Raw genomic sequence first — 25,383 nt, 5'->3', positions numbered from 1 at the left:
AAGGGAGAACCGATGAAGAAAACCTTTTCCTTCTAAATATTTTGGGAGAAGGAGAACAAGCCATTTGATAAAACATGTGAATACTGTGAGTAGATGCATGTATGGCTAAATAGTGATGTTGATTTCCAGAGCAGAAGATACAAGACTTAATTTAAAAAAAAAAGAGAGAGATGGAAATATTTTAAGATCAAAACTATGGATTCACCCACTTGTAGATCACTGAAAACATTCCATTTTTCATTCTTCTTTCTCAACACTTCTGGATCCAAGCCATTGATGGCGTGGAGTTGGGGAGGGTGTGAAGAAGGAGTGTCCTTCCTTAAACCAGGGGCTTATTGACTTGGAATCATGGACTTTCTTTACTATGTAGCCATTCACTTGAAGGGCCAGAGGATACACTAGTTCCCTAGCACTTTTTCACAGAGAACTGAAGACATGATTGTTTTTTTCTCTTCCTTTCAAACCTTCTCCAGTGTCATAACTTCTCCCGGGAGTTACTGCTTTAAAACCTCGGGAGTTCTACACACTCTAAGGAATGTTGGAAAGGGTTTCACAAATTTGAGGTATGTGGGTGTGGTGGGATAGAAGACATTTCTTCATAGCACATATGCGGTTCATCATTTCAGCAAGTCACTTAACCTGAGATAGAATTGATTCAGGCAAAAATATTTGTGGAACTAGAAGGAAACTGCCTTAAGGTAGTTTTATATCAGACGCAATGTATAGCTCAAACATGATCATAATGGAACGTTTTGTGATACTATAGGAAGGTACAAGGTACGGGTTTCCTTCTCCACTTTGAGAAAGAGCAATTGGGTGTTAGCCAGTTAGCCTCTCAGATTCTTGCTCCTCCCCTGAAAAAATAGAGATAAAAGCAAGTGCCACCAGAGATTACTAGAGGATCTCAATTAGAAAAGATATGTGAAATCTTTGTATAGCAGAATTTTATACAAATTGTAGTATGAGTTACTCAAAGCCTCAGTTTCCTCAACTTTAAAAGAACTCACATAATATGATTTCTAAAATCGGGACGCTTGGATGGTTCAGACAGTTAAGTGTCTAACTCTTGATTTCAGCTCAGGTCATGATCTCAGGGTCGTGAGATCAAGCCCCACATCTGGCTCCATGCTGGGCATGGAGTCTGTTTAATATTCTCTCTCTCCCTCTCCCCCCATCCCCAACTCTTTCTCTCTCCCTTTAAAAAAAAAAAAAAAGGTGATTTCTAAAGTCTGTTCTTGACTTGATGCATCTCTGAGTCTATGACTTTTATGATTTTGTGGTTCTATGAGGTGGAGATTTAAGTGATCAATTAATTCATCTTACATGTCCAATCAAATTACTTCTTTTTTTAAATTACTCTAATAAACACAACCATACATGTGTAGAAATTAAGCCTTTAATTTTTTTTTTAATCTTCTATTTTCAGTATCTTCACATAACCTTTTTGGACAGATAGCCACATCAATATAAAAATCCTCACAGCCCAATTTGGTTCTCTAGATCACAACATCCCAGCAGTCCCTCTGGATGGGCAAAGGGCTGCAGATCAATAATAGGGGTGTCAGGGGATCTACCTCCTTGACCTCAAGATGGCTGGGAGATGTGGGACCATGAAAGCCCCTCTGAGCCATGAGCAGCCTTATCTGCTGTTCATAACTGGTATTATTTTCTTTGTGTGCCATGACACGAAACAGTTTGGGGAAATGCAATCTAGATTAATTGAATTTACCAAATAATTTCCATTTTATGGTAGTTAAACATAAATCAAATTGAATAAGGTATTTTGGTTTGTGGATTCATATTCTGTTCCTTCTCAATGTTGCTAGGTATCAGTAATAACTCTAGGTTAGCCTGTAGTAATTACTATGGAATCAATCTCACGGTCTAAGAATAGTATGTCAGTTACTATTGATTTGAGTTTACAAAATCCTAATTTGAGGTATAACTGACACATAATTGACACCAATGCAAAAAAAAAAAATTACAAATTCTTTTAAAGCATAGAGACCTTGAGTTTTAGGAGTTTGAGTTTTTCAGGAAAGCCTTGGTACTTACATAAAGGTAGAATTCCTATTTTCAACTAAAAATAAAAGTCCTATTTGCAGGAGTGACAAGGGAAAAGGGGGAAAGGTCTGCAGGTGAAGAGGGATAATTAAGTTTTTCTTATAAATGAATATGCGCCAACATTCCTGCAGAGGAGTTAGCTGTGTTATCACCAAGTTTTGCACAATCTGATCCAGAAATACAGCTTCAGCGTGTAACCGCCAGTGAGTCCATCAGAACGGGAAGGATAGAACCTGCACTAAGTTAGACTACGTGAACTTCCTTGACTGGGTCACAGCTACATCTACCTAACTGCAGAAACAATGCTAGCTCTTTTTCTGAAAGAAAAATAATTTTTTTAGATTTTATTTGTTCCTTTGAAGAAGAAAGAACACAAGCAGGAGGAGCAGCAGAGGGAGAGAGAAGGAGAAGCAGGCTCCCCACTGAGCGGGGAGCCTGATGCGAGCCTCGATCCCAGGACCCCAATCATGACCTGAGCCAAAGGCAAATCCTTACCCAACAGAGCCACCCAGGCACTCCTACATAAAAAGATTTTTTAAAAAACTTCAATTAGGGCACACCAGTGGCTCAGTGGTTTAGCGCCGCCTGCAGCCCAGGGCATGATCTTGGACCTCTGCCTGTGTCTCTGCCTCTTTCTCTCTCTCTCTCTCTCTCTTTCTCTCTATGTCTCTCATTAATAAATAAATAAAATCTTTAAAAAAAATTTTAATTTTAAAAATTAAAAACTTCAATTAAAGTGTTTCAATGTGGATGGAATAGTCAATTAATTATAAAAACCTCCTTTTCAGAATTCGCTATCATCTTCTCAATGGAATCATTTTCAAAATATGTAGCTTATTTTCCTTCAGTTATATAAAAGTATTCATACTAGAAAAAAAAAGACTCAGGTACAGTGCTGGTATATGTCCACATAAAAGACTTCAGGCTTTTTAAAATTTTATTTATTTATTTATATTTTTTAGGAAGCTAAAGAGCAATTTGCACCGTAATAAAATCCACTTGAACCCTGGGAAATTACCAAAGGATAGAAGAATCCATTTCTGTTTTTCATTTTCATAGCTAATGAGAGATTTCTAACATTCTTTAATTGACCCAGAAACCTTACACTGCCTTAAATATTAGTTTGGAGCTTAATGCCTGCTGAGAGAATATCATGTTCTCACTTGCCCCTATGGATTTCATAGCACTTACCATACTTTGTAATTACACATTTATTTGTGTAGTTCTTTGTGTCTTTAAATCGCTCATTAACCACAGGTTTGTTTTTTTTTTCTTCTATTCTGAATATAAACCAAATTCTTCTGGTTTGATTTAAAAGGCCATGTTTTCCTAACATTTCAAATCTAGGATGGTGGTAGAATGAGAAAAACAACACAGTTAGTTAGATGTAATTGGGAATTCAACTACACGTAGCAGAAATCAAAGTAATGCCTTAGCTACAAAAGGTTTTGTTCTCTCAAGTAAAAGAAATTCAGTCAGGCTGGCAGGGCTGGGACAATAGTCACTGGGGACCCAGGCCTCTTTTCTCTCTCGGCATCACCATGGAACATTCCATCAGTGAGAGCATCTCATAGTCCAAGGATGACCACTGAAGCTCCGACCATGTTATATGACAGATGGCTACGCACAATTTTGAATGGAAACCCCCAGAAGTCTCACACAGCCCTTTCATTACATCCCATTGGAAAAGATTCAGTCATATGGGCACATAGAGCTGCAAGGGAGGCTAAGTGATGTCACCTAACCTGGGCACATTGCCACTCAAATAAAATCGGGATCTTGTTATAAATGAAAAAGCTAATGAGGTAGACAATGAAAAGTCCTTGCCAAATAAGTTAGGGCTATTTGCATCAGTCGAAAATGAAAATATATTTTTTCCTTTCAACACATAGTAACAAATTATATGAGCTCAGAATTTGTCTGGAGGAAAACAAGTTGTTGCCACCAGAGACAAAATAAAGAAACGTTGTACCTTGTCATCACTGTATGGAATGTTTTTTTGGCCTCTTCCTTCATCCCTGTGGTCAAGACAAAGCAATGACTCAAGGTGAGGTGAACTTCCAGGAATAACTGTCCCATCCTGCTGCCCCCCCTCCCATGACTCCTACCTGGAACACTAGTTTTCCAGCCGCCATTCCCTGAGAAGGTGCTCGCTTTCCACACAGTCTTTTCTTGTTTCATCGAATTTAACATCACTTACAAATGGTTTTTTCAGCAGTGTAATCAATCCAGCTTTCTGGTATGTGTTTATAAAAAGACTGTTAAAATGTTAAAAACCAACATATCTTTAGGACTTTCCTCAAGTTACTAATACTTAAGGGGCACTTGGGTGGTTCAGTTAAAGTGTTCGCCTTCATCTCAGGTCATGATCTCAGGGTCCTGGGATCAAGCCCCAGGTCAGGCTCCTTGCTCAGCTTCTCCCTATACCTCCCCCCCACCCCACCCCCGCCACACTCCTGCTCTTTGTCTCTCTCTCATGTACTCTCTCTCAAGTGAATAAATAAAATTTTTAAAAAGCTCTTAATCCAAAAAAAGCTATTAATCCTTAAGATATTCAATCCAAATTATCACATAGACATATTTTTATCAAAAAATGCTTTTCCCATATTTTTTAAGCCTACGATTCTATTATGAATACTCTGATCCACATAATAGTATTGCTAAAATTATTAGAAAGCAACATTAATACTTTAGCTCACTCTATTCCTATTACTAGGGACATTCTTAACTTCTTTCCATTTTCACTGGTGGGTGGGTATGTGCAGAAAGACTAAACAAACCTAATACCAACATTCTGTTTGCCTGAGTTGTAGAAGAAATTAACTAAGTTTAAAACTCATGCAAGGGTATTTTTTTTCTTTGCCTGTTTGCACATTACCTTAGTCTTTCTATTTTTACATGTATGTCCATGGATAATCACGTTGGAAATTATTCATAAAATAATGAAGTGAAATGAGATAAGAACGGATTATTAGGGGGAAAAGCCACTAGCTGCAGAATCAGAAGACCTGAATGTGTGGTGAGTTTTAGCTTCAGCCTTGTGAACCTCCTGTGGGGGGTAGCATTGCATTAGAGAAGGAGTAGCAGTGCTGGCTCTTCCTTCCTATTAAGTTCTGGTGAAGAACAAATTTGATCATTTATGACAGTCTTTCCTGAACTGTGATGCATTGTGAACACAGGAGTCATTTTATTCATGACAAAATAAATATATCTCCTAATAGGACTTGAGATACAAGAAAACAGCTAAGCAAATGAAAAATCTTATTCATGGTTCAGTTATTATCAACATAAGGTCAGGCATTCAGAGGATAACTAAATACTTATTAGCTAAAAAATAATTGCCCACTAACCAGGTTGGAAACATTTGACTTTCATCTATCTTGACTGGCAAATATGGCTTTTGGGCATTTGTTTTCATCCATAAAAGGTGAACATCAGACTCCACTGTGGTGTTCAAGGTAATAAAAACCCAAAGTGAATAGCATATGCATTCTAGGGAGTTCTGGGCCTTTTGAAAGATGACAGATGCCTGCCTTCCAAAACTAAATTATACCTAGCATGGTATGTAACTGACCGTTTGAAAGCAGGGCTCTTTTCTCATTCATCCATTATTTCCAGTAATGCCTAACTAAGTGCCTGAAGCAGGGGTTCTACAAAAGATTGCTTATATAATGTGTAGGGCAATTAAAATAAATAGGAGAGCACCTGGGTGGCTCGGTGGGTTGACATCTGACTTGGTTTCAGCTCAGGTTGTGACCTCATGGGTCGTGGGATTGAGCCTTGAGTTGGGCTCCATGCCCAGTGGATAGTCTGCTTGAGATTTTCTCCCTTTGCCCCTCCCCCTACTTGCACACCCATGTGCACGTGGTGTGCCACATACCATGTGCATGCACATGCTCTCTCTCTCTCTCTCTCTCTCTCTCTGCCCCCTCTCTCAAATAAATAAATCTTTAAGAAAATAAAATGAATGGAATTGATCAAGAAGTGGCAGGTAGTCATAATGCTTAGTCAACTATCTAGAAAAGAATTCTTGTTATATATGGAAAATGGCAAAACAGGGGTTCTCCTGTGGAACTTCATTCAAGGCCAGTTCTTCCCTAACTTCATGTATCCCACACCCTCAACCTACCAGACGCAGGCAAAAACAAAGAGGAATCTAATAACCCACGAAGCACAGCACCCATGCACTAAATCCAACATACTGCACTTGAGAGGGACCCCTATGTCTTCACTCTTTAAACACAGATCTAACAAGGTCAAACAAGCCATCTTTCTGATACCTCCCTAGCATATGAGAAGAAAATGGAGTTGTAAGAGATAAATACACTGACAGCAACTAGAAGTCATATGTGCAAAGGAGGTGAAAACAATACTGTGAAAAGCATTCATAAGCAATTCTGAGCAGTATCAGTCTGTGTCCTTTATGTATTGGTCAAACAGCTTTTCACATCCTCACATCCCTTAGGGAAAGTCTGAATTGTAGACAAAAGGCAATGTCTATGTTAATGATGATGACCCAGAGCCATAAAACAAAAGAAAACGGTGATCTCATACCCCATATTCTTTGAAGGTTAGAAAATATGTAATTAATTTTTGAAAGTGTATGTGGCAGATTAAATCATAATCCCCAATTATTGCCACCCGTCCCCACCAGAGAAGTGACCACAGAGTTCAACGCCCCTGCCCACTGCGTGGAACTTGTAGAACTGCCCAGAAAGCAGAACACGTCCCCACCCATCCTGGAGTCCACCACATGGCTTGCTTGGGCCAAAGGCATATAAGCAGGTGCACTGGATGCCAAGTCCGAGCAGATGCTTTGAGCCACATTCCAAATTTCTGCCAGCTCTCCTGCGCCTGATGTGGATCATGAGAATGGTGTGTCTCACACAGGAGCTGCTGCCTCAGCCTGAGTCTTAAAAAGAAGACCCGAAGAGCCACAACGTGGTGCAGGTCTGAGCACCACCCTCTGTGGACACCACATCACTAACGCAGGGAGAAATAATCCTTTTCTGTTATAAGCCACTGAGCTTTGGGAGTTCTTTGTGCAAATTAGGTGCCTTAGAATGGTTCCTTTGTGTTTGTTTGTTTTAAGTTTCTCCCTGTAAATAGTTAAAGGAAGGTATCAGGAAAATTAATGTATTTGGAGATCCTCCTTCCCCCTACTGTGATAGATAATTGAGGTATTACTGTGAACAGTCTCAGTTAAAATTGCACTGGAGGAAACAGTCACCAGCAGCCACATGCAATATATGAACCAGATTGTGCTTCTTCCACCCAGCGAGCCAGGAAGCCGAGCCTCCGGGAGGGCTCCTGTGGCCTCGTTGGGGCTGGGGCACAAGGCCTGCTGGGGGTGTGGGATCTCAGTGGGTGGAATTTCCAAGGACTGGAGATATTGAGGATGATGTCATGAGGGTGTGGATTAAGGACAGCTGGCAGCCACCTGCCCTCCTTTTAGAAAATTTCAGGGGTTGGGGGGATGGATCTCTTGGATCACAGACACAAAAGCAGAAAGTCAAGTCCAATCTTCTTTCTGTCTCTGGAAAACGAAGCAGTCCAGTACTAACTCACAGCCTGAGAATGACCAACTGCGTGACTGTGCACAAATTATTTCACCTTCTGCCTCGGCACTAAGGATTAATTAATCATGGCAAGTTGTCTCACAACAACACAATGCTAAATACAAATAGAGGAGACCCTCGAATTCATGGAGTTGTGACTCGTGGTCTTGAATATTCATGTTCAGCCACGCCAGGCCACTGTCTCACCCAGCAACGACTCTTTGTTTTACTGAGCTCTGAGGGGTCCCCTTCTGTTTGTAAGGTGAAAGGGGGCCTGTACGTTGTGTGTGGCCGCAATGCTGATGCCCTGTTGTGTTCCCCTGGGGTAGTACTGTAAGGCACAATGGCTAGCACCTAGAAATACCAGCAACACCTGACACCCATTTTCACCCAAAACAAGTCTCCCCATTAATTTTGCCAGTTCAAAATTCTTCAGGCGTACAAGATCTTTTACAGTGAAAAGACTTCAGAGAAAAAATCCAAACAGAGCAGTTAACGACAAAGACTCTGGTGTGGGGTGGCCCCAGTTCTGCCCCTTGCTGAGCCATCGTGGATAGATTCCATAACCAGCCTGAATCTGAGTTTCCTCATTTAAAGAAAAAAAAATGAGTAGGAGTTGTACCTACTTAGCAGAGATGTGGGGATCAAGTGAAGTGGCGACTATGAAAGGCTTAATACCTGGTAACCGCCTCACAGATAGTCGCTAGAATTGTCACCTCTTGATAAATGGTCGAGTCTGATCCACAAGCTGGAAATGGAAGAAATTTGGGGACTCAGGAGAGCAAGAGGGAAGAAGAAAGTGAAGAAAGTAGTCAGGGCAGGGCATGGGAGATAACAGGGCAGTGGTGTCTGAGGAATGAAGCAGCAGCAGACAATAACGTGAAGGGGTGAGGCGGGAGAGGCTGAAGGAGAGAAGGCACCCAGTTCAAGATGTGCCACTTCCCAATAGTGCTCTGGTCCCCACAGCGGTCCACAGAGGGGTGGAAGGTACCCCCTGAAATCAGACAATTGGAAAACTCAGACTCCTAAAATTCCTGTTCCCCTCTCGGCTGGGATGACCTAGTCTCCTGAGAAGTGGCCACTATAAGAATGAAGACCTGCAAAGTGGTTTGGAAGGTTGCTCCCCTGCCCTTTGCTCGGGTTGGTTCTGTCCAATCTCCCCTACTCCCTTCAGTGGGGAGGAGAATTCACCTTGGAGTCCCTAGACCACTTAAGGTGCCCTGCAAATCACAGTGGGTTGGTGTATTTTTTGGATCACATTGTGTCATACAGAGTTCACTTTTTGCTGCATCTTTCTGCTGGCCAGTGCCCCAAAGAAGAGGTGATAGATGGGGTAAGAGGCCCAAACTGGGTGGTTGGCAGAGATAGCTGGACAGAATTTGGAAAACTAGATTGAGGGGAGTGGTTCGTTAAAACGAAAGCGAAGAACTTGCTCTGACTCCTTAATTGCTAGTAATAACTATGTAAAGCTCTGAAATACAATGCAGTGGTCGTACACCTATCTTTTGGCATAGCAATGGTTTAGTAAGTGTGACAAACTTTAATATTGTGCTGGACCACTGTCAGACACCAGTAGTTCCCGTATGCCAAGGAATTGTGGGACCTACCTTCTTCAGAGGTTGAAAGAGAACATATAGGAAGGGATATCAGAGGGTCATTTGAAAGCCACCTCTGGTTATTCCTGAGGGCAGTTTAATGCTCTCCAATGGAAAACTCTCTCTGTTGTCCATGCCTACTGAAGTCTGAGCATGTGGGATCTTTGCCTTCTCCTCAGCATCGTGAAAGATGATCTTACAAAAGAGTCCTGTCAGGAGCTCCTGGATGGCTCAGTCAGTTGAGCGTCTGACTTTTTTTTTTTTTTAAGGATTTTGTTTATTTATTCATAAGGGACACAGATTGAGAGAGAGTCAGAGACATACGCAGAGGGAGAAGCAGGCTCCATGCAGGAAACCAGAAGTGGGACTCCATCCCAGGTCTCCAGGATCATGCCCTGGGCTAAAGACAGATGCTCAACCGCTGAGCCACCCAGGCATCCCGAGCATCTGACTCTTGGTTTCAGTTCAGGTCATGATCTTAGGGTCATGGGATTGAGCTCTGTGTTGGGCAAAGTCTGCTTGAGATTCCCTCCCTCTCCTTCCCCCTAGGCTCCTCCCCCCTCTAAAATTAATTAATCAATTAATTAAATCTTTTTTAAAAAAAGAGAGAGAGAGAGTCCTATCATCATGAAATAATTAGCAATATCAATAGCCCTGGCTGGTGAATGCTCAGCTGCCTTAGGCAATACAAAAGTCGGAGAGGTCCGCCTTCATGATAAGACTTGAAAGACCTGCCCCAAACTTGGCTCCAAGTATCTCTCCTTTTGCTAGTGCTAGTAGATTAGTTGCTCTACCCCAAGCCAGTACTATCAGCATCAGCATCACCGGGAACTTCCCGAAACAATGCAATTTTGTAGGCCCCATTCCTGAATTGGGAATACTAGAATAATTAACAAGCCCTCCAGGTGATTATGATGAACCCTGCTCTACTTTGTGATTTAAGTACTTGAGCTTGGGCCCTTTGTGTAATGGTAGAATAATCCTTCTTCTCTTGCCTGGCTCTTTGAAAGTTTCCAGTTATTCTGAAATTGGGAACCAAATGTAATAAAGATGTTTCTTTTTTTTCTTCCAAATTTTTATTTAAATTCTAGTTAGTTAACATATAGTGTAATGTTGGTTTGAGAAATAGAAGTTAGTGAATCATCACTCACATTTAACACCCACTGCTCATCATAACAAGTGCCCTCCTCAATACCCATCACCCATTTAGCCCATCCCCAGCCCTCCTCTCTCCATCACCCCTCAGTTTCTCAGTTTGTTCTCGGTCATTAAAAGTATCTTATGGTTTGCTTCCCTCTCTCTTTTTCCCCTCTTCCCATATGTTCATCTGGTTTGTTTCCTAAATTCCACATGAGTGAAATCATTTGGTATTTGTCTTTCTCTGACTGACTTATTTTGCTTAGCATAATACACTCTAGCTCCATCCATGTCATTGCAAATGGCAAGATTTCATTCTTTTTGATGGCTTAGTAATATTCCATTATATATACATATACCACATCTTCTTTATCCATTCCTCAGTCATTGGACACTTGGACTCTTTCCATAGTTCAGCTATTTTTGATAATGCTGCTATAAGCATTGGGGTGAATGTACCCTTTTGAATCTGCATTTTTATATCCTTTAGGTAAACACCTAGTCGTAGAGAAGTTCTATTTTTAACTTTTTGAGGAACCTCTGTACTGTTTTCCAGAGTGGCTCTACCAGTTTGCATTTCCCCCAACAGTGTAAGAGAGTTCCCCTAAGATGTTTCTTAGAAGGAGTGCTTCGTCAAAATCTGGGGAGAAATCAATGACTAAATTGTCAAGGGATGAAAAAAAAAAATCCAGTACTTGGATTATAACTCTTAGCCTGGATCTTCATCATTCTTTTCTGACTTTATTCTCCAATAAAACTGATTACAAGTTAATAATGCAAATTTTGGAAAAGGGATCCCTGGGTGGCGCAGCAGTTTAGCGCCTGCCTTTGGCCCAGGGCACGATCCTGGAGTCCCAGGATCGAATCCCACGTCGGGCTCCCGGTGCATGGAGCCTGCTCTCCCTCTGCCTATGTCTCTGCGCCTCTCTGTGTGTGTGTGTGTGTGTGTGTGACTATCATAAATAAATAAAAATAAAAATAAATTTTTGGGAAGATTTCTGAGTTGAATTTAGTCCAAGCATGAAAGGAATAGTACATAAGGAAATTTTCCTTAGTAAATTTGGAAAGCATTGATTAGTAGTGTAGCACTCAAAATTCCTTTGAGCCAGAAAGGCATTAAATATACTGGCTTTTTAAAAAGATTTTATTTATTTATTCATGAGAGACACAGAGAGAGAAGCAGAGACATAGGCAGAGGGAGAAGCAGGCTCCATGCAGGGAGCCCGATACGGTACTTGAACCCGGACTCCAGGACCACGCCCTGGGCCAAAAGCAGGCGCTAAACCGCTGAGCCACCCAGGGATCCCTATATTGGCTTTTTATTTGTACAACTACTTTATTGGATCTCTTAATCCAGTACTTAACCAAGGGATGGCCAGACTCAAAAATAGCCCCCTTCCACTGCTCTCCCATATCTGTCCACCACACAAATATGTTTTTTAAGAGGAGAAGATTCAGAAATCAGATGAAACCATCTTTAAATATTAAATCATGTGTTCTAGAGAAGAATATAGAATTATTTTGTGTAGCTCAGTAGATTAAAGCATGATTAACATTTAGAAGAGAGTAGGACAGGATCTTTATCAATGAGAGAATTTTCTAAGCTTAAATGCTGCCCTAAACCACACAGGTGGCTTAGTGAGTTGTGTGTTACCCATATGGGAATGTTTTCATTGATGCCCTAGAGAAGTTTTATTCATTAGTTAAAAGTTAATCTAGATGAGCTTTAAGACTCCTTTTGTTTTAGCCCACCCATCTGAGCCTTAACAAAAACACCATACCCTGGCGGGTTTAAATAACAAACATTTATTTCTCACAATTCTAGAAGCTAGAAATTTAAGATCGGGGTGCTGGCAGATTCAGTGTCTGGTGAGAGCTCACATCCTGGTCCACAGATGGTCCTCTTCTCCATGTCCTCACAGGGAAGGGGGTGAGAGACCTCTCTGGGATCCCTTTTATGAGGATACTAATCCCATTGGAGGGTTCCACCTTCATGACCTAATTACTTCCCAAAGGCCCCACCTCCTGATATCACCATATTAGGGGTTAGGATTTCAACATATGAATTTGAAGGGTATACACAAACATTCAGTCCATAACATCTTCAAACTAAGATTTCTACAGTGTGTTTTATAGATTTTGTTCTGTGTATCAACTCCATTACGTGCAGTTGCTAATCTCTCTCATATACGATCGGGTCTGTGAAGCAGTGTTCCAATGAGGATTAGCACATTTTCTGTGTGTTAGGGTGTTGCTTTTTGCTAATTTCATAAACCAGATGATGATCATTTACATGTTTTCTTTGACGTGCTTTTCAAGGATCTAGAGCTGTATGCAGAAGATCCTGAAGTGGAGGGACTGGAAATATAATCGAATCTAATCCTTTATGTTTTCACCCATGATTGAAAGTAAATACGGTTAACCCTTGAACAACTCAGGAGTTGGAGCCACCAACCTCCTGCACAGTCAAAAATCCGAGTATGACTTTTGGCTCTCCAAAAGTTTAACTACTAATAGCCTACTATTGACCAGAAGTCCTACAGATAACATAGTCAATGAACACATATGCTTTATGCTACATGTATTATATATTGTATTCTTACAATCAAGCAGGCTAGGGAAAAAATGTTATTAAAATCATGAGGAAAAGGAAATACATTTACAGTACTGTATTTTAAAAAAATCTATGTATAAGTGGACCCATGCAGTTCACACCCTACATTGCTCAAAAGTCAAACTATACAATTAGAAAATAGAAAAATGATCAGGAAAAACAAACAAATCAAATCTCCAGAGATTCTCCAGGTCTGGAGGTGTTGGTAAACCAACCGCAGCCAGACTTACTCAGTAATTGTAAGAATCCAGTTGTACTAAACGACAACAGCCAATATTTTAAAATTGCCGAATGCTGTTCTCTGACACATCTTGATAATGTTTCACCATGGTGAGCCAAAAGAATGATATGCTAGAGATTCACAACTTTATAAAGAATTTTCTAAACAGTCCAAGCTCCTCGGTACGCATAGTTGCAGATATTTGCTGTGCTTTGCCTATTTGTCCATCAGTGAAAACTGTTTTAGTTTCTCCTCCATTTTTAAAAAATTTTACTTTATTTACATTCAATTAATTAACATAGAACATATTATTAGTTTCAGAGGTAGAGGTCAGTAATTAATCAGTAGCATATAACAGCCAGTGCTCATTACATCACCTGCCCTCCTTAATGTCTATCACCCAGTTACCCCATCCCCCAAACCCCCCTTTCCTCCAGCTTGTTTCCTATGGTTTGTCTCCCTCTCTGATTTCATCTTGTTTTATTTTTCCCTCCTTTTCTCTGTGCTCCTGTTTTGTTTCTTGATTTTCACATTCTCCTCCACTTTTACATACCAATTTTATATATAAATTTAAGCTCCATTCAGATGACAGGGACCATTCTTTTTTTTTTTCTTAATTAATAAGTAAACACCATCTACTTTTGTATGGAGAATATTTTTAGTAAACTTACAAATATAATTGAAAATTGCTTTCTTTTTGAGGACTCAGATATGAAAATCAGCCCAACTCTGTTGCATTATAATCTCTAATATCACATCAGGTTTTAATAAGCCTCCTTTTTGCAGCACACATGTGCTTAAGACTTCATGGAAACCAAATCAGTAGAGAGAAGGGATTACTTTAGATTACTTTGAAATATGCATTGTTTGAAATGGCCTCTGGTGACCAGCTTTCATGAATGGCTGATTTTACTTGTGGGGCACATCATCTGGTTTAATTATATCAGCTCCTTTGTGTGACAAGTGCCGTTCTTGTGTGTGCTGAGAAATGAAGGTTTAAAACAAAGTAGAGTAGTTAGAGAGAAAATAAATTCTGGAGGTGGAACACCATTGGGTATTTATGATCTAGATGAAATTAAAGGGACTCGTCCAACTGTAAACATCTGTTTTTAAAGAACCTCCAGTGGAAGAAAGAAAGAAAAGAAAAAGAAAGGAAAGGAAAGGAAAGGAAAGGAAAGGAAAGGAAAGGAAAGGAAAGGAAAAGGAAAAGGAAAAGGAAAAGGAAAAGGGAAAGGGAAAGGGAAAGGGAAAGGGAAAGGGAAAGGGAAAGGGAAAGGACCTCCAGTGAAAATAACATAAATTCACCCCAAACATTCATAGACAGAAATCCTAATCTCAGCCATTTCTGGAAGATTGTCTTACAAATCTGACAAATAATAGTTCAAGGTGATCATATGACTCAAATTTTTCATTCGATAAATTCTTCAGCTTAAAATGTCATAAAGTTTACTCTTTTGTAACAATAGAGCCAAACGTCAGTTTTTATTAGCTAAAATTTTTCTCAGCTTCTGCCCAGACAACAAACTAAGACAGAAGGCATATTTTAGGTTTCAAGTTTCTACAGGCCTTTGATGCGAGGAGCATCATTCCAATCAGTAAATGTGACTTTATGGTTCTAAAAATCTCCTACTGTACTCTTCACATGCTAATCAATCTGAAGACACTGATAAATCTCTTAGGTCCAGATAATGATTTGAGGATAGGTAGATGCATTTGATTAGACAAGAAAGCCATATACCTTTTTTTTTTTTTTGAATGCCATATATCTGATGGATGTCAACAAGAATAGACAATTTGCATTCATCATATGCTTTAGGCACGCATTATGGCTAAGATTAATAAATTAATTTTCCTAGATCAACCCATTAGTTACTCAATGTGTCCTCATGTGATAGTATTTTCCATGATCTCAGGCCTGAATTTCACTTGAAACCTAAGTAGAGTTGCTCTTTTTACTTGATAAATACACAGCTGTGCTTCCCAGTTGTTTAGAGGTAAGCGTACAAGTAAAGGAGAGACAAGAATCTAACCCTAGTTTAAGGGATTCAGGGACATATAAAACACATGTTGAAGATGATATTGGCGTTAAAAGACTTTGGAGTCACATCTTTAGCCAGTAAGACAAAGAAATCTCAAATTAGTAGTTCCTAGTACAATTTGTGAAGGAGTATTTTTGAAATCTCAATACATGAATTAATCTGAATTTATAGATTTCTTGAAAATGTCTCTGAGCACAGGAGTTGATTTAAATATGAACATCTGATTTTTTTTAAAAGGTTCTCCTGTAAATAATACATTTGGGGGGTGGGGATTACTCTCCATATTTGGCCCTAAGTCTTCAAGAACAAGCATTGTTTTGAAATGCATATTCATCTTTCACACTCTGTTTCCCAGACTCTCTTTCTTGGTCATCACTCCGTGTGAGGCCAGCAGGATCCCTCAGAAGGAACTTGTAACTCCACTCTGCTGTATTGAAAACCTTAGAAAATGTTAATAAGCATTATATTGGTGGGGAGCTTTATGGCATAGAAAGTGGGCCAGTGGAACTCTTTTGACTGGGGCTTAATTTATTTTGTTAAGTCAGGTGTTCCTCTTTCCTCACTTAGATTATAACTACAGGAAAATATCTAGAAAAACGCTTTTGAAATATAAATACAACATCTAATTGGTTTTTTAAAAATATTTTCTTCAGGGGCACCTGGGTGGTTCAGTTGGTTCAGCATCTGCCTTCAGCTCAGGTCATGATCCCGGGGTCTTGGGATTGAGCTCCACATTGAGCTCCCTGCTCAGTGGGGAGCCTGCTTCTCCCTCTCCCTTTATCCTTAACCCCCACTCATGGTCTCTCTCTCTCAAATAAATAAACAAAATATTTTTAAAAATATATTTTCTTCAACTTAAATGTATTACAAGAATTATGGAACTTTCAAATAAATTCATATTGTGATAGATTATGTACATAAGGGAAACAAACTAAAATGAAGCATGCCCCCCCAAAAATCTATAAATCTGCTAAAAAGTACATTGTTAGGATCCAGGAATGGTTGAACTTTAAGCTACAAAGACGATGTTTCTTCATTACTTGAAATATGTGTCTGTGTGCATCTAAGTATGTTTATACACATATCTTAAGTACGAGCATGTGTGTGCATGCACACACCTGTGTGTGTGTCTGGAGAGAGAAAACAAAATAAATACAGAAGGTGCTGATGAAATCTGTTGCTTGTGGCATAGACTGTAGTGTTCAGCAAACACTTCATCTGCTCCACCAAATTTTCACCCGTCTTGTGGCTGGGTGGAGCCATGTGACAATGACAGCCAATGAAATGTTAGGTATGCTCTGAGTCACTCGCAAGTTGGAGCCATGAAAAGCTCTCCTGCAAGATTCTCCAAGTTTTGTTTCTGCCACTCCTGGTCCAAGGCAGTGACAAGACAACAGTGCCCCTGTCAGCCTGTGTCCATGCATGACTGGGCAAAGCAAAGCTTCCTGCCACCACCCTGTGACTTGTAGTATGAGTGACAAATACACTTTTATTGTTTTAAGCCATTGATAGTTGGAATTTATTTGTTATCACAACAAACCACTTCTACTAACTAATGCAATACCTCAAGATACTTAAATATAAATACACTATAGGGGAGCCTGGGTGGCTCAGTCAGTTAAGCCTCCAACTCTTGGTTTCAGCTCAGTTCATGATCTTGGGGTCGTGGGATGGATCCCTGCATCAGGTTCTGCACTCAGTGCAGAGTCTGCTGGGAATTATCTCCCTCCCCCCTTGCTCTTTCTCTCTCAAATAAATAAAATCTTTTAAATAAATAAATAAATAAATGAGCCATAAATACATAACACTGAAGGCTAATTTAATAAAATTTCATGTAATAAGCCATATACTTTAAGACTTAGCTAAGATGTCTAAGACCACATTTGTAATTCTTTTTTTTTTTTTTGATATTGCTGTCTTTCACGAGGCTCACTTGAACTGAAATTTCCAATGCTCCCTTTCCTTTTTTTTTTTTTTTTTGAGAACTCCAATAATCTCTTTGTTCTCACTGCCGCCACTGAAACCTAGTGACCATTATCAGACTCTTGAGACACTTCACAGCATCTGGTTGAGAAATATCAGATCCTTTTGGCTCTTTTAATAATTTTTAGACTACTCTTCTCCTTTGTTTTGCTAATTCCTATTTAAAAGAAGCTGGATAAACCTTAGTCTTGGACTTTTTGCATTCTCTATAATGCCCTTGGTTTTAGTTTCTATCTTTGTGGGGCTGAGTCTCAAAAGTACATTTCTTGCTATAACCTCTCACTTCATGCTTATCAGTGCTCCTTCTATCTATTCTCTTCCTCCCTGAGAAGACAGAGGGAAAATGTAGAAAACTTAAATTTTTTATCTCTATTTTTATGATGCAACAGACCATTGAAAAACATCTAATATAGATATGAATGAAATAAAAACAAAATCTGTTCCCCTCCCTCACCATACCCCAAGGACAACCAACGCTAACAATTTTGTGAATAGATGGCTATTCAAGGTTCCTTTCAATTTCAGGATTCACACATTGGTGGGAAAAAACAGTAGAAAGGGAGAAAGGGAAGGAAAGCAAATATTCTTGGAGGAGGATTTCATCATTTAGCCCAGTATTTCCCCAAAGGTGCTCCAGGTCAGAGATGCATGCTTTTCAGCTGTCATTGGCTGTTGGAAGAGATTTATTATTACAGAGGTATAAAAATGTTACTGCACCAGAAGGAGACTATGGTCTATCTCCTTTGCTTGGAGTTGCAATAAATTAGATCAAGAAATATGCTTTCTGGGGATTAACGGTAGATGAACTTTGCCAGCAATGAGGTTTTTGAAAAAAGAAATTAGCTCCTTCATGGTTTCATATATATTATAAAGAAGATAGCATATCCTGAAGACTTCCCCTAGAGAAAAAAAAATAATGAATGGGAAACTTGAAAGCCAAACCCACCCTTAGATTGTGAGTAAATAGATTTGCCGTGGGTGGAGGGGGCAGAATGCAGATACCAGCTTCTGGCTGGTATAATCCTATTTTACTTCACTCTTAGGATAAACTAAGTGTGTTCTGGCTAAATTCAGTTTTGAATAATTGCATAATGCTGGCCTAATCTCTCTTGCTGTTTGGATTGGATGTGCTGTCCCTTTTTTTTTTCTGCCCTAACTATGGGGTGACATTGTTTCCTACTAGAGTAATTCTTTTACCCCATCCGTGAGAGGTCTATTTCTGTGCTAAGTGGGTTGTTCTGATCTTGTCCCTCACATGCTTTAGATCTGTAAGCATTCATTTGTAAAATTCTGTATTATCCTCAGATTAAAACACAAACAAAATACAGGGTGTCATCACTCATCAAAAACCTCTATGTATACTAGGCATTTAGAACTTAGGACAAAAAAAAAAAAGAACTTAGGACAGTTTCAGAGTTTTAAGGGACAAAAAAACATATATGTTTGTGAATAGGGCCAGATCTACAGACTTGGAGGTGAAAATCTGGGCTTAACTATGGTACCAGGTACATGCCAGGCCAGCAGTTCTCGAAACTTTGGGGCTCAGGATCCCTTTATAATAATAGAATTTATTGAAGACTCTCAAGAGCCATTGTTTCTGTAGCTTATAGCTACTGATAAATAGAACTAAGGTGGGCCCCTGGGTGGCTCAGTCGGTTAAGCATCTGACTTGGGCTCATGGTCTAGGGGTCCTGGAATTGAGCCCCTCAATGGGGAGTCAGCTTGTCCTTCTGCCTACCTCCCTGCTCATACTCTCTCTCTCGCAAATGAATAAATTTTAAAAAATGAAACTGGAGGATTTAAAAAATATTTTTAAATTCTTTCGAAAATAACAATAATAAATCTATTACATGTTAAATGATATATTTTGTGAAAAACAACTCTATTTTCCAAACAAAAAAAATATTTGTAACTAAAGCAGCATTGTTTTACATTAAAAAAAAAAGATTTTATTTATTTATTCATGAGAGACAACACAGAGAGAGGCAGAGACACAGGCAGAGGGAGAAGCAGGCTCCATGCAGGGAGCCCAACGTGGGACTCAATCCTGGGACTCCAGAATCACACCCTGGAAGGGAGGCGGCACTAAACCGCTGAGCCACCTGGACTCCCTTGTTTTACATTTTTATAGATATTTATCTAAATAGAAGAGAGCTGGATTCTTATATCTACTTCTGCATTTAATCTGTTGAAATATATTGTTTTGGCTTAAATATAGTAATAAAATTCAGCCTCACATGGATAAGTGCTTGGAAAAGGAAAAGTATTTTAATGGCTTTTTCAGACACTTATAGGTCTCCTTTGATACTATGCCAAAACTTGACAAGTGGTGACTTCTTAACGATTAGTTGTCCCAAGTAATCTGAAACCCCATCAATGAGCTTTCATATTCTGTTTCATTAAAATCCAATGAAATTTTCATATGGCACTTTGAAATTTTTTTTTGCTTATTTATGATTTTGTAGCATTTTATTTGGTCATTTAGGAAACATTGGTTCACTGAATTATGCAAATATACTAAATGTTGGCACATTTCATTTTTCAATATCAAAAAATAACATTTGTTAATATCAACATCAATGTCACTGAAATGTTTTACATATTGGAAAGCTACCAAGTTCATGGTGGCAGATACAAGTTTTTCAAAATTCTGATTTTAGCTTGGATGCTAGATTTCTATCAGTGGCAACACATACAACAAATATTGTCAGCTGTTTTCCTTGAAATGACAGTCTCATTTCATTTATTCCTTAATAAATGTCTCCCAAATACCCAAGTCGAAATAATTCTTCCAAGTAAAAATAGCATTCCTAGAGCAAAAAAAGCAGTGGCTTGTTATGCCTCCAATTTAGTCATACAAGTGCTGTTCCTGAACTATCTCAGACCTACAGGGGCAACAAAATTTAATTAGTACAATTAGTCGTTTTACTGTTACATCTTGAATGAAACTGGGTTTGTTCTTTTTGTTTTTTTAAGTGTATGTGATGCTCTCTTTATCTGGACAAAAGCAGTTTTATCCACCAGTGCTCTTATACCATCAGTGCAAATGTCAACCAAGTGAAAAAAGCAAATGTGTCACTATTCTTATCAAAATAGTGCTGACCTCTTAGCCTCTCCCCAGAAAGGATCTCAGGGACTCCCAAAAGTCCAGGGTTACACCCTGAGACCCACCACAGTGGACAAAGCAGGACCCTTTCAGTATGTTGCCAGTCACCTCCAATACCTCAGCACCAACTGCCCAGACGGGGGACCTTGGTGAGGCCAGACATCTACCTGCCGAGGCAACGATTTCGTTTTTAGTGTTGCTCCATGAGCAAATGTGAGCTAGACTTTCCGTCCAGTTGGCTTGAAGTCTTTCTGTTGTGTTTTTTCCCCTTTATATGTGACTTGAAACTCTTAATGTCACATTTCTAGTTTGGCTTGACTGCCCTAAACAAAGCCCTAAAAAAACTTTCCACATCAACTGGCCATAGCTACAATTGGTGTTTTCATTTTAGGGCTTGAAGAAAAGGCAGCTTGTATTCTGGTCCTGATTCATGAATACAACACCGTTCCACGAGCTCACTTTGGGTGTGTGAGGAACCCCCCCACCCCTTTGCCATTTCTCTCATTTTCTACTGTTTCTCAGGACAAATTGTTAGTCTCTAAGGACACTTGTCGTCCGCCACAAAGTATCCAATTCAAACATTGCATCCTTGTCTCCTTTGTCAAGTTCTGCATTTGTCTGTCAATTTTTTTTTTCTTCTTCTTCTTTACTTCTTTTCCTTCTGGAGCTGGAAGCCAGACAGTGAGAGGATGACAGGTTTTAAAAAGTCATTTTTGAATGAGGAATTGTCTGCGTGCAGGTTTTTCAGAATGGTGTGTTTTGTGTTTGAGTGAAGGCAGATGGGGTGAAGATAGCACGCTCCTGCTGGTCAGACCTGCCTGAAAGTCCAGTTTTCTGCACCATTCAATTTCTCCATGTTTCCATATGCACCCCCTGAATCGATAATAAACTGTGGCAGAAAAAAAAAATTCAGGCTTCTCTGCACCTTTAACTCTGTAAAGAAGGTCACTTTAGAGGGGGAAAAACAATGCATCTCCTTGGCTGTCCCCTTTCTTCATTAGGAAACGCTTTTCAATGCAGTTCAATGTAGTTTATTCAAGGTATCATTATGGCTAATTTTCTTTTTCCTAAAGGAAGAGACAAAATAAATAAGATAAAGAAAAGAATAACCAGTAATGTTGGTTGGGTTCCAGGGAATGTTATCAGCATCTTAATTGTGAAGAATTTTCAGTTTCGTGTGTGTGGCTGATTATTTAAACTCCGAATGCTCCTGTTTGCACGACCCCAGGAGTCTGACTGTACTTTCCGGGTCACTGCTGTCAGCTGAGGCTGGCTTATTACTAGAGCGGATGCAAGCAACTCCTGCTCACTCTCCCTTCACACACCCTTGCAGACTCTGAGAGGTGAGCAAACTCTTGCTACTTAGAGGACCGACCCATGTCGGCCTGTAACTGTTTAGCCTGCTGCTGCCCTGCTGGAGACAGCCATTGTGTGACTTCTTTCTTTCCTTCTCCTGTCTTTCTTGCTTGTATCAATTTTCTCACGATTTGAAACAAATGCACAGAAACCAAACAGTCAGTGCAGAACAATTGCTGGCTTTCAGTGTTCAGCATGCACAGCAATCACTGAAATAAGCCTGAGTTATTACCAAAAAAAAAAAAAAAAACCCAAAAACAAACCCCCCACCAAACCTTGTGTATTGACTTTCTCAGAGCCACAGGATCAATTGGAGGTGGTTGGTTTGATGCTCTGCAGATAATGCAATCAGGCTGCCTTCCTACAGCACTAGATTTTGGTTTAAAATCTATTTCTTATAGAGTGTGTCTCCCTTGCCCTCTCTCTCCCTCTCTCTCTCTGTCTTTCTCTCAAAGTAATTACAGGCTGCAGAGTGAAAAGCATTAGAAGTGTTTACAAAACAGCTCATAAAGTTTAAAATAATAGGGGTGTGTGTGTTTGTGTAAAACAAAATAATGTGTGTGGCTGGGGTAAACAGTCCACAGTCTTTCTTCTTTCTTCTCCCACTGCCCCATGTCACCCTCCAGAATTTAAGGCATGGAAATGAGTGATGGACTCCCTTTTCTTCTGCCATACAATTCTCACACTTAATTCGTTATGCTTATTTATCTGATGCCAGTTTATTGTTGCAATTCAAAATACAGACCCTCAGGTGTGTGGGGACAGAGTGGCTGACAAAGCAGGCTGCTATCTAATTAACTTTAGGGCGGCCTAAATTCCCATGCAGACGTTCCCTCATGACATCCAAAAGAAAGATTTTTTTTTTTTTTTTTTTTTTTTAATGAGCTTGCTATCACAAGTCCAAGAGAAACGCTTTCAGCAGGTTGGTGCTCTAAAGTGAAAGGGGCATTCTTCTAACCCTTTCAAAGGTCTCCTCTTGGGCAGATTTGCAAAGATTTTGCAGCCCTCCCCTCCAGATCTTTATTATTTATTTATTTATTTATTTATTTATTTATTTATTTATTTATTTAAATGTGGAAGGGTAGCCTGTAACCCCCAGCTTCAGAGCCAATCAATCATTTTGCTTTGCAGGTTTAGATGTGCTGCGGCAAAACCTCGGTGCTGGCGGCGCTGCGCCAGGTCCCGATAATAGTGAGGCTGGGCTGACAGTTGAAGGAGGGCTCTGTCCCCTTAGGCGCTGGCGCGCGGAGGACACGGGCCGGACGGAGGGACAAGCCTCGCCCGGAGGAAGCGCCCCTTCCCCTGGTGATTGATGAAGGACAGTTAGGAGCTTTTCGGGGGCTGGGAGAGGTTGCCCTCCCAGTCATTTACTATGAAGTCTTTGTCAGCAGAAAGAACTCTCCTGGGTAGTGAGTGACATAATGCAGATGACAAATGACAGCCTTGCATTTTCTTCTGCTTGATAAGTACTCAGTGTCTGTGCAGGTGAGTCAGCGCCCCCCCCCCCAGCACACCCCCTCGTGCCAGCCGCTCCCCGGTTCTAAGTACCCTGCAATCCCACTGTGGTCTCACAGGTGCCGCTGGCTCCCCCTGGTCAATCTCGAGTTTTCTGGGGGATGCTTAAGGTACTGTCAGAGTGTGAGCAGGGATGGCACCCCTGTCCCCACTTTAGGGAGCTCACTGAGAAATGAAGATATTGTTGGAGTCATTTTTAGCAGTTCTGAATATTGTTTTTTTCTGTTTCTCCCTTTTGGAGTACAGTGTGTGTGTGTGTGTGTGTGTGTGTGTGTGTGTGTGTGTGTAGATCTGAATACACACACACGTATCATATGCCATTTTAAGAGACGACTTCAGACCAAAATCTGTATCAAGATCCTTGACTGAAAAAAAAAAAAAAAAAGATCCTTGACTGACGTTTCCTCTGTATTTCTTCTCCCCCTCTAGGCCCCCATCTGCAGATGTTCTGAACACCTCTGGGTACAGGAATTGATCATTCAACCAGGATACCTAATTCAAGGTATTAGCTCCTGTCGGGAGGCTTTTTACATTTGAGCTCTGTGTTGGAAATTATATTTTGGCAATGAATTTTGACATGGGAAAAGTTGGAATGAGAATAAAGGACATAAGTGAATTTGCAAAATAATCAAGTGCTTAAAATCCTCCCCAGCGCCCGCGAGGGTTTGCCACTTGTGACTCATGTGCAGCCCTCTCTCCAATAGCTCCTGTGCCAGCTCTCCCTTAGTTGTAGCCCTTTCTCTGCAACTGTGTTTGGGGTTTGGATTTCATTTTCCTCTCCCCCTCTCCTTTTCTCTCTGACCGCCCAGACCTGCAGAAACCAGGAGGCTGAGACGTCTTGTCGGTTTTGTGACCTTGGACCCAACACAATGAAGTATTCTTGCTGTGCTCTGGTTTTGGCTGTCCTGGCCACAGAACTGCTGGGGGGCCACTGTTCCACTGTCAGATCCCAGAGGTTCAGAGGACGGATACAGCAGGAACGAAAAAACATCCGACCCAACATTATTCTTGTGCTCACCGATGATCAGGACGTGGAGCTGGGTGAGATGCTGGATTTTTCACTTGTTAGTCTCTTTTGCTCGAATGATTCGCTGACCTTTCGCCTGATCAGTAACACCGAGGGAACGTTTGGGGGTTTGGCTCTTAGCGAGAGGCTCTCAATCAGCAACCTGAGTTTATAAAATGAACTTGTATTGATTATCAGGCATTCGGGTTTTGTTTCATCATTACTTTTCTGGTCTTGGCTGTTTGAAACATCCTGGGGAGGGGCCTAGAATCATAGGAGGATGGAAGAAAAAGAGCAAGTGAAAATACTACAGAAGTCAAGGATTCGACTGTGCACCTGAGAAGCTCTTGCTCAAGAAATTTTTTTAAATATTTGGGCAAAATTGCTTCCAAGAGTATGATGTTATGGCTGTAATTCTATGCCATGTATATGAACATAGATATTATTATTCTCTCTTAACAGTTATTATTATTAAAGGGAATGATATAGTCACAGCTTGTGGTAATTGTTAGATATTGAAAGTTGCAGTATCCTATGTACCTTCTGGTGATAATTCATTACTACCACCTTAGAGATGATGCTTTTCTGAAGAATTAGAAAAAATGGGCCAATTTCAGAACACTCGGAAAGCCTGCCAAATTCTGGTGGGTCCAGCTGAGCTTTTATCTGATTCAGTTGCTTATCTTCTCACTTTCTTTAATAGCCCAGCTCTGTGGTCTTGTCTGTAAGTCTAGGTATGACCTTCCATGGTACCTTAGGACAGATAAAAAGCTTGTCCTTAGAAATTGTCACCAGCACTCATTTTCATTCCTAGAACCAAATTCCTCACTCTCGGGAATCGCTGAGCTGGGCTTACCCATCACACTCAATCTGGTATCTTTTACACTTAGTGCTAGCAGAGCATGCTGGGCTTCCTTACAGAGCTCCCCTGGGTCTAGTTCTTAAGGATAAAACCCTCCATGCTGGAAGTTGGTCTTCATGGAACGAGATTGGAATTTCCAGTTTGAAACTAAATCATGGAATCCCAACAGAGTTAACCCCCAGTTTAGCTGGAAGCACACACACTAAAAACCAGCAGCAGGTAATGATTGTTGAAGTTGACCTGCAGAGTCTGCTGTCTCTCACTTCACTTTTTAAATAAGAGCATTGATTTTCAGGCAACATGCCCAAATGTAGTCTCGGAGGCATAC

The 25,383-nt window shown here is 40.3% G+C and overlaps 1 protein-coding gene across 14 annotated transcripts in view; it reads left to right on the top strand.

Moving 5' to 3' along the window:
• The window catches only part of SULF1 (sulfatase 1), a 175,509-nt gene that overhangs the window by 69,074 nt on the left and 81,052 nt on the right, over positions 1-25,383 (top strand). For 12 of the 14 annotated variants that reach the window (XM_077876650.1, XM_077876644.1, XM_077876647.1 and 9 more), the window contains 2 exons: positions 23,617-23,689; positions 23,997-24,228. In XM_077876650.1, the coding sequence (XP_077732776.1) occupies positions 24,057-24,228 (172 nt within the window). In that variant the 5' untranslated portion in view covers positions 23,617-23,689; positions 23,997-24,056. Of the gene's footprint in view, positions 1-21,640; positions 21,660-22,951; positions 23,158-23,616; positions 23,690-23,996; positions 24,229-25,383 lie in introns of those variants that run through there. The other 2 variants (XM_077876653.1, XM_077876652.1) reach the window with 2 other exon arrangements.

The sequence above is a fragment of the Canis aureus genome, chromosome 28, assembly GCF_053574225.1.
Source record: "Canis aureus isolate CA01 chromosome 28, VMU_Caureus_v.1.0, whole genome shotgun sequence".
Classification (NCBI taxonomy): domain Eukaryota; kingdom Metazoa; phylum Chordata; class Mammalia; order Carnivora; family Canidae; genus Canis; species Canis aureus.
Note: the sequence above shows the minus strand (reverse complement) of the source record. Positions and strands in the feature narration are given on the sequence as shown.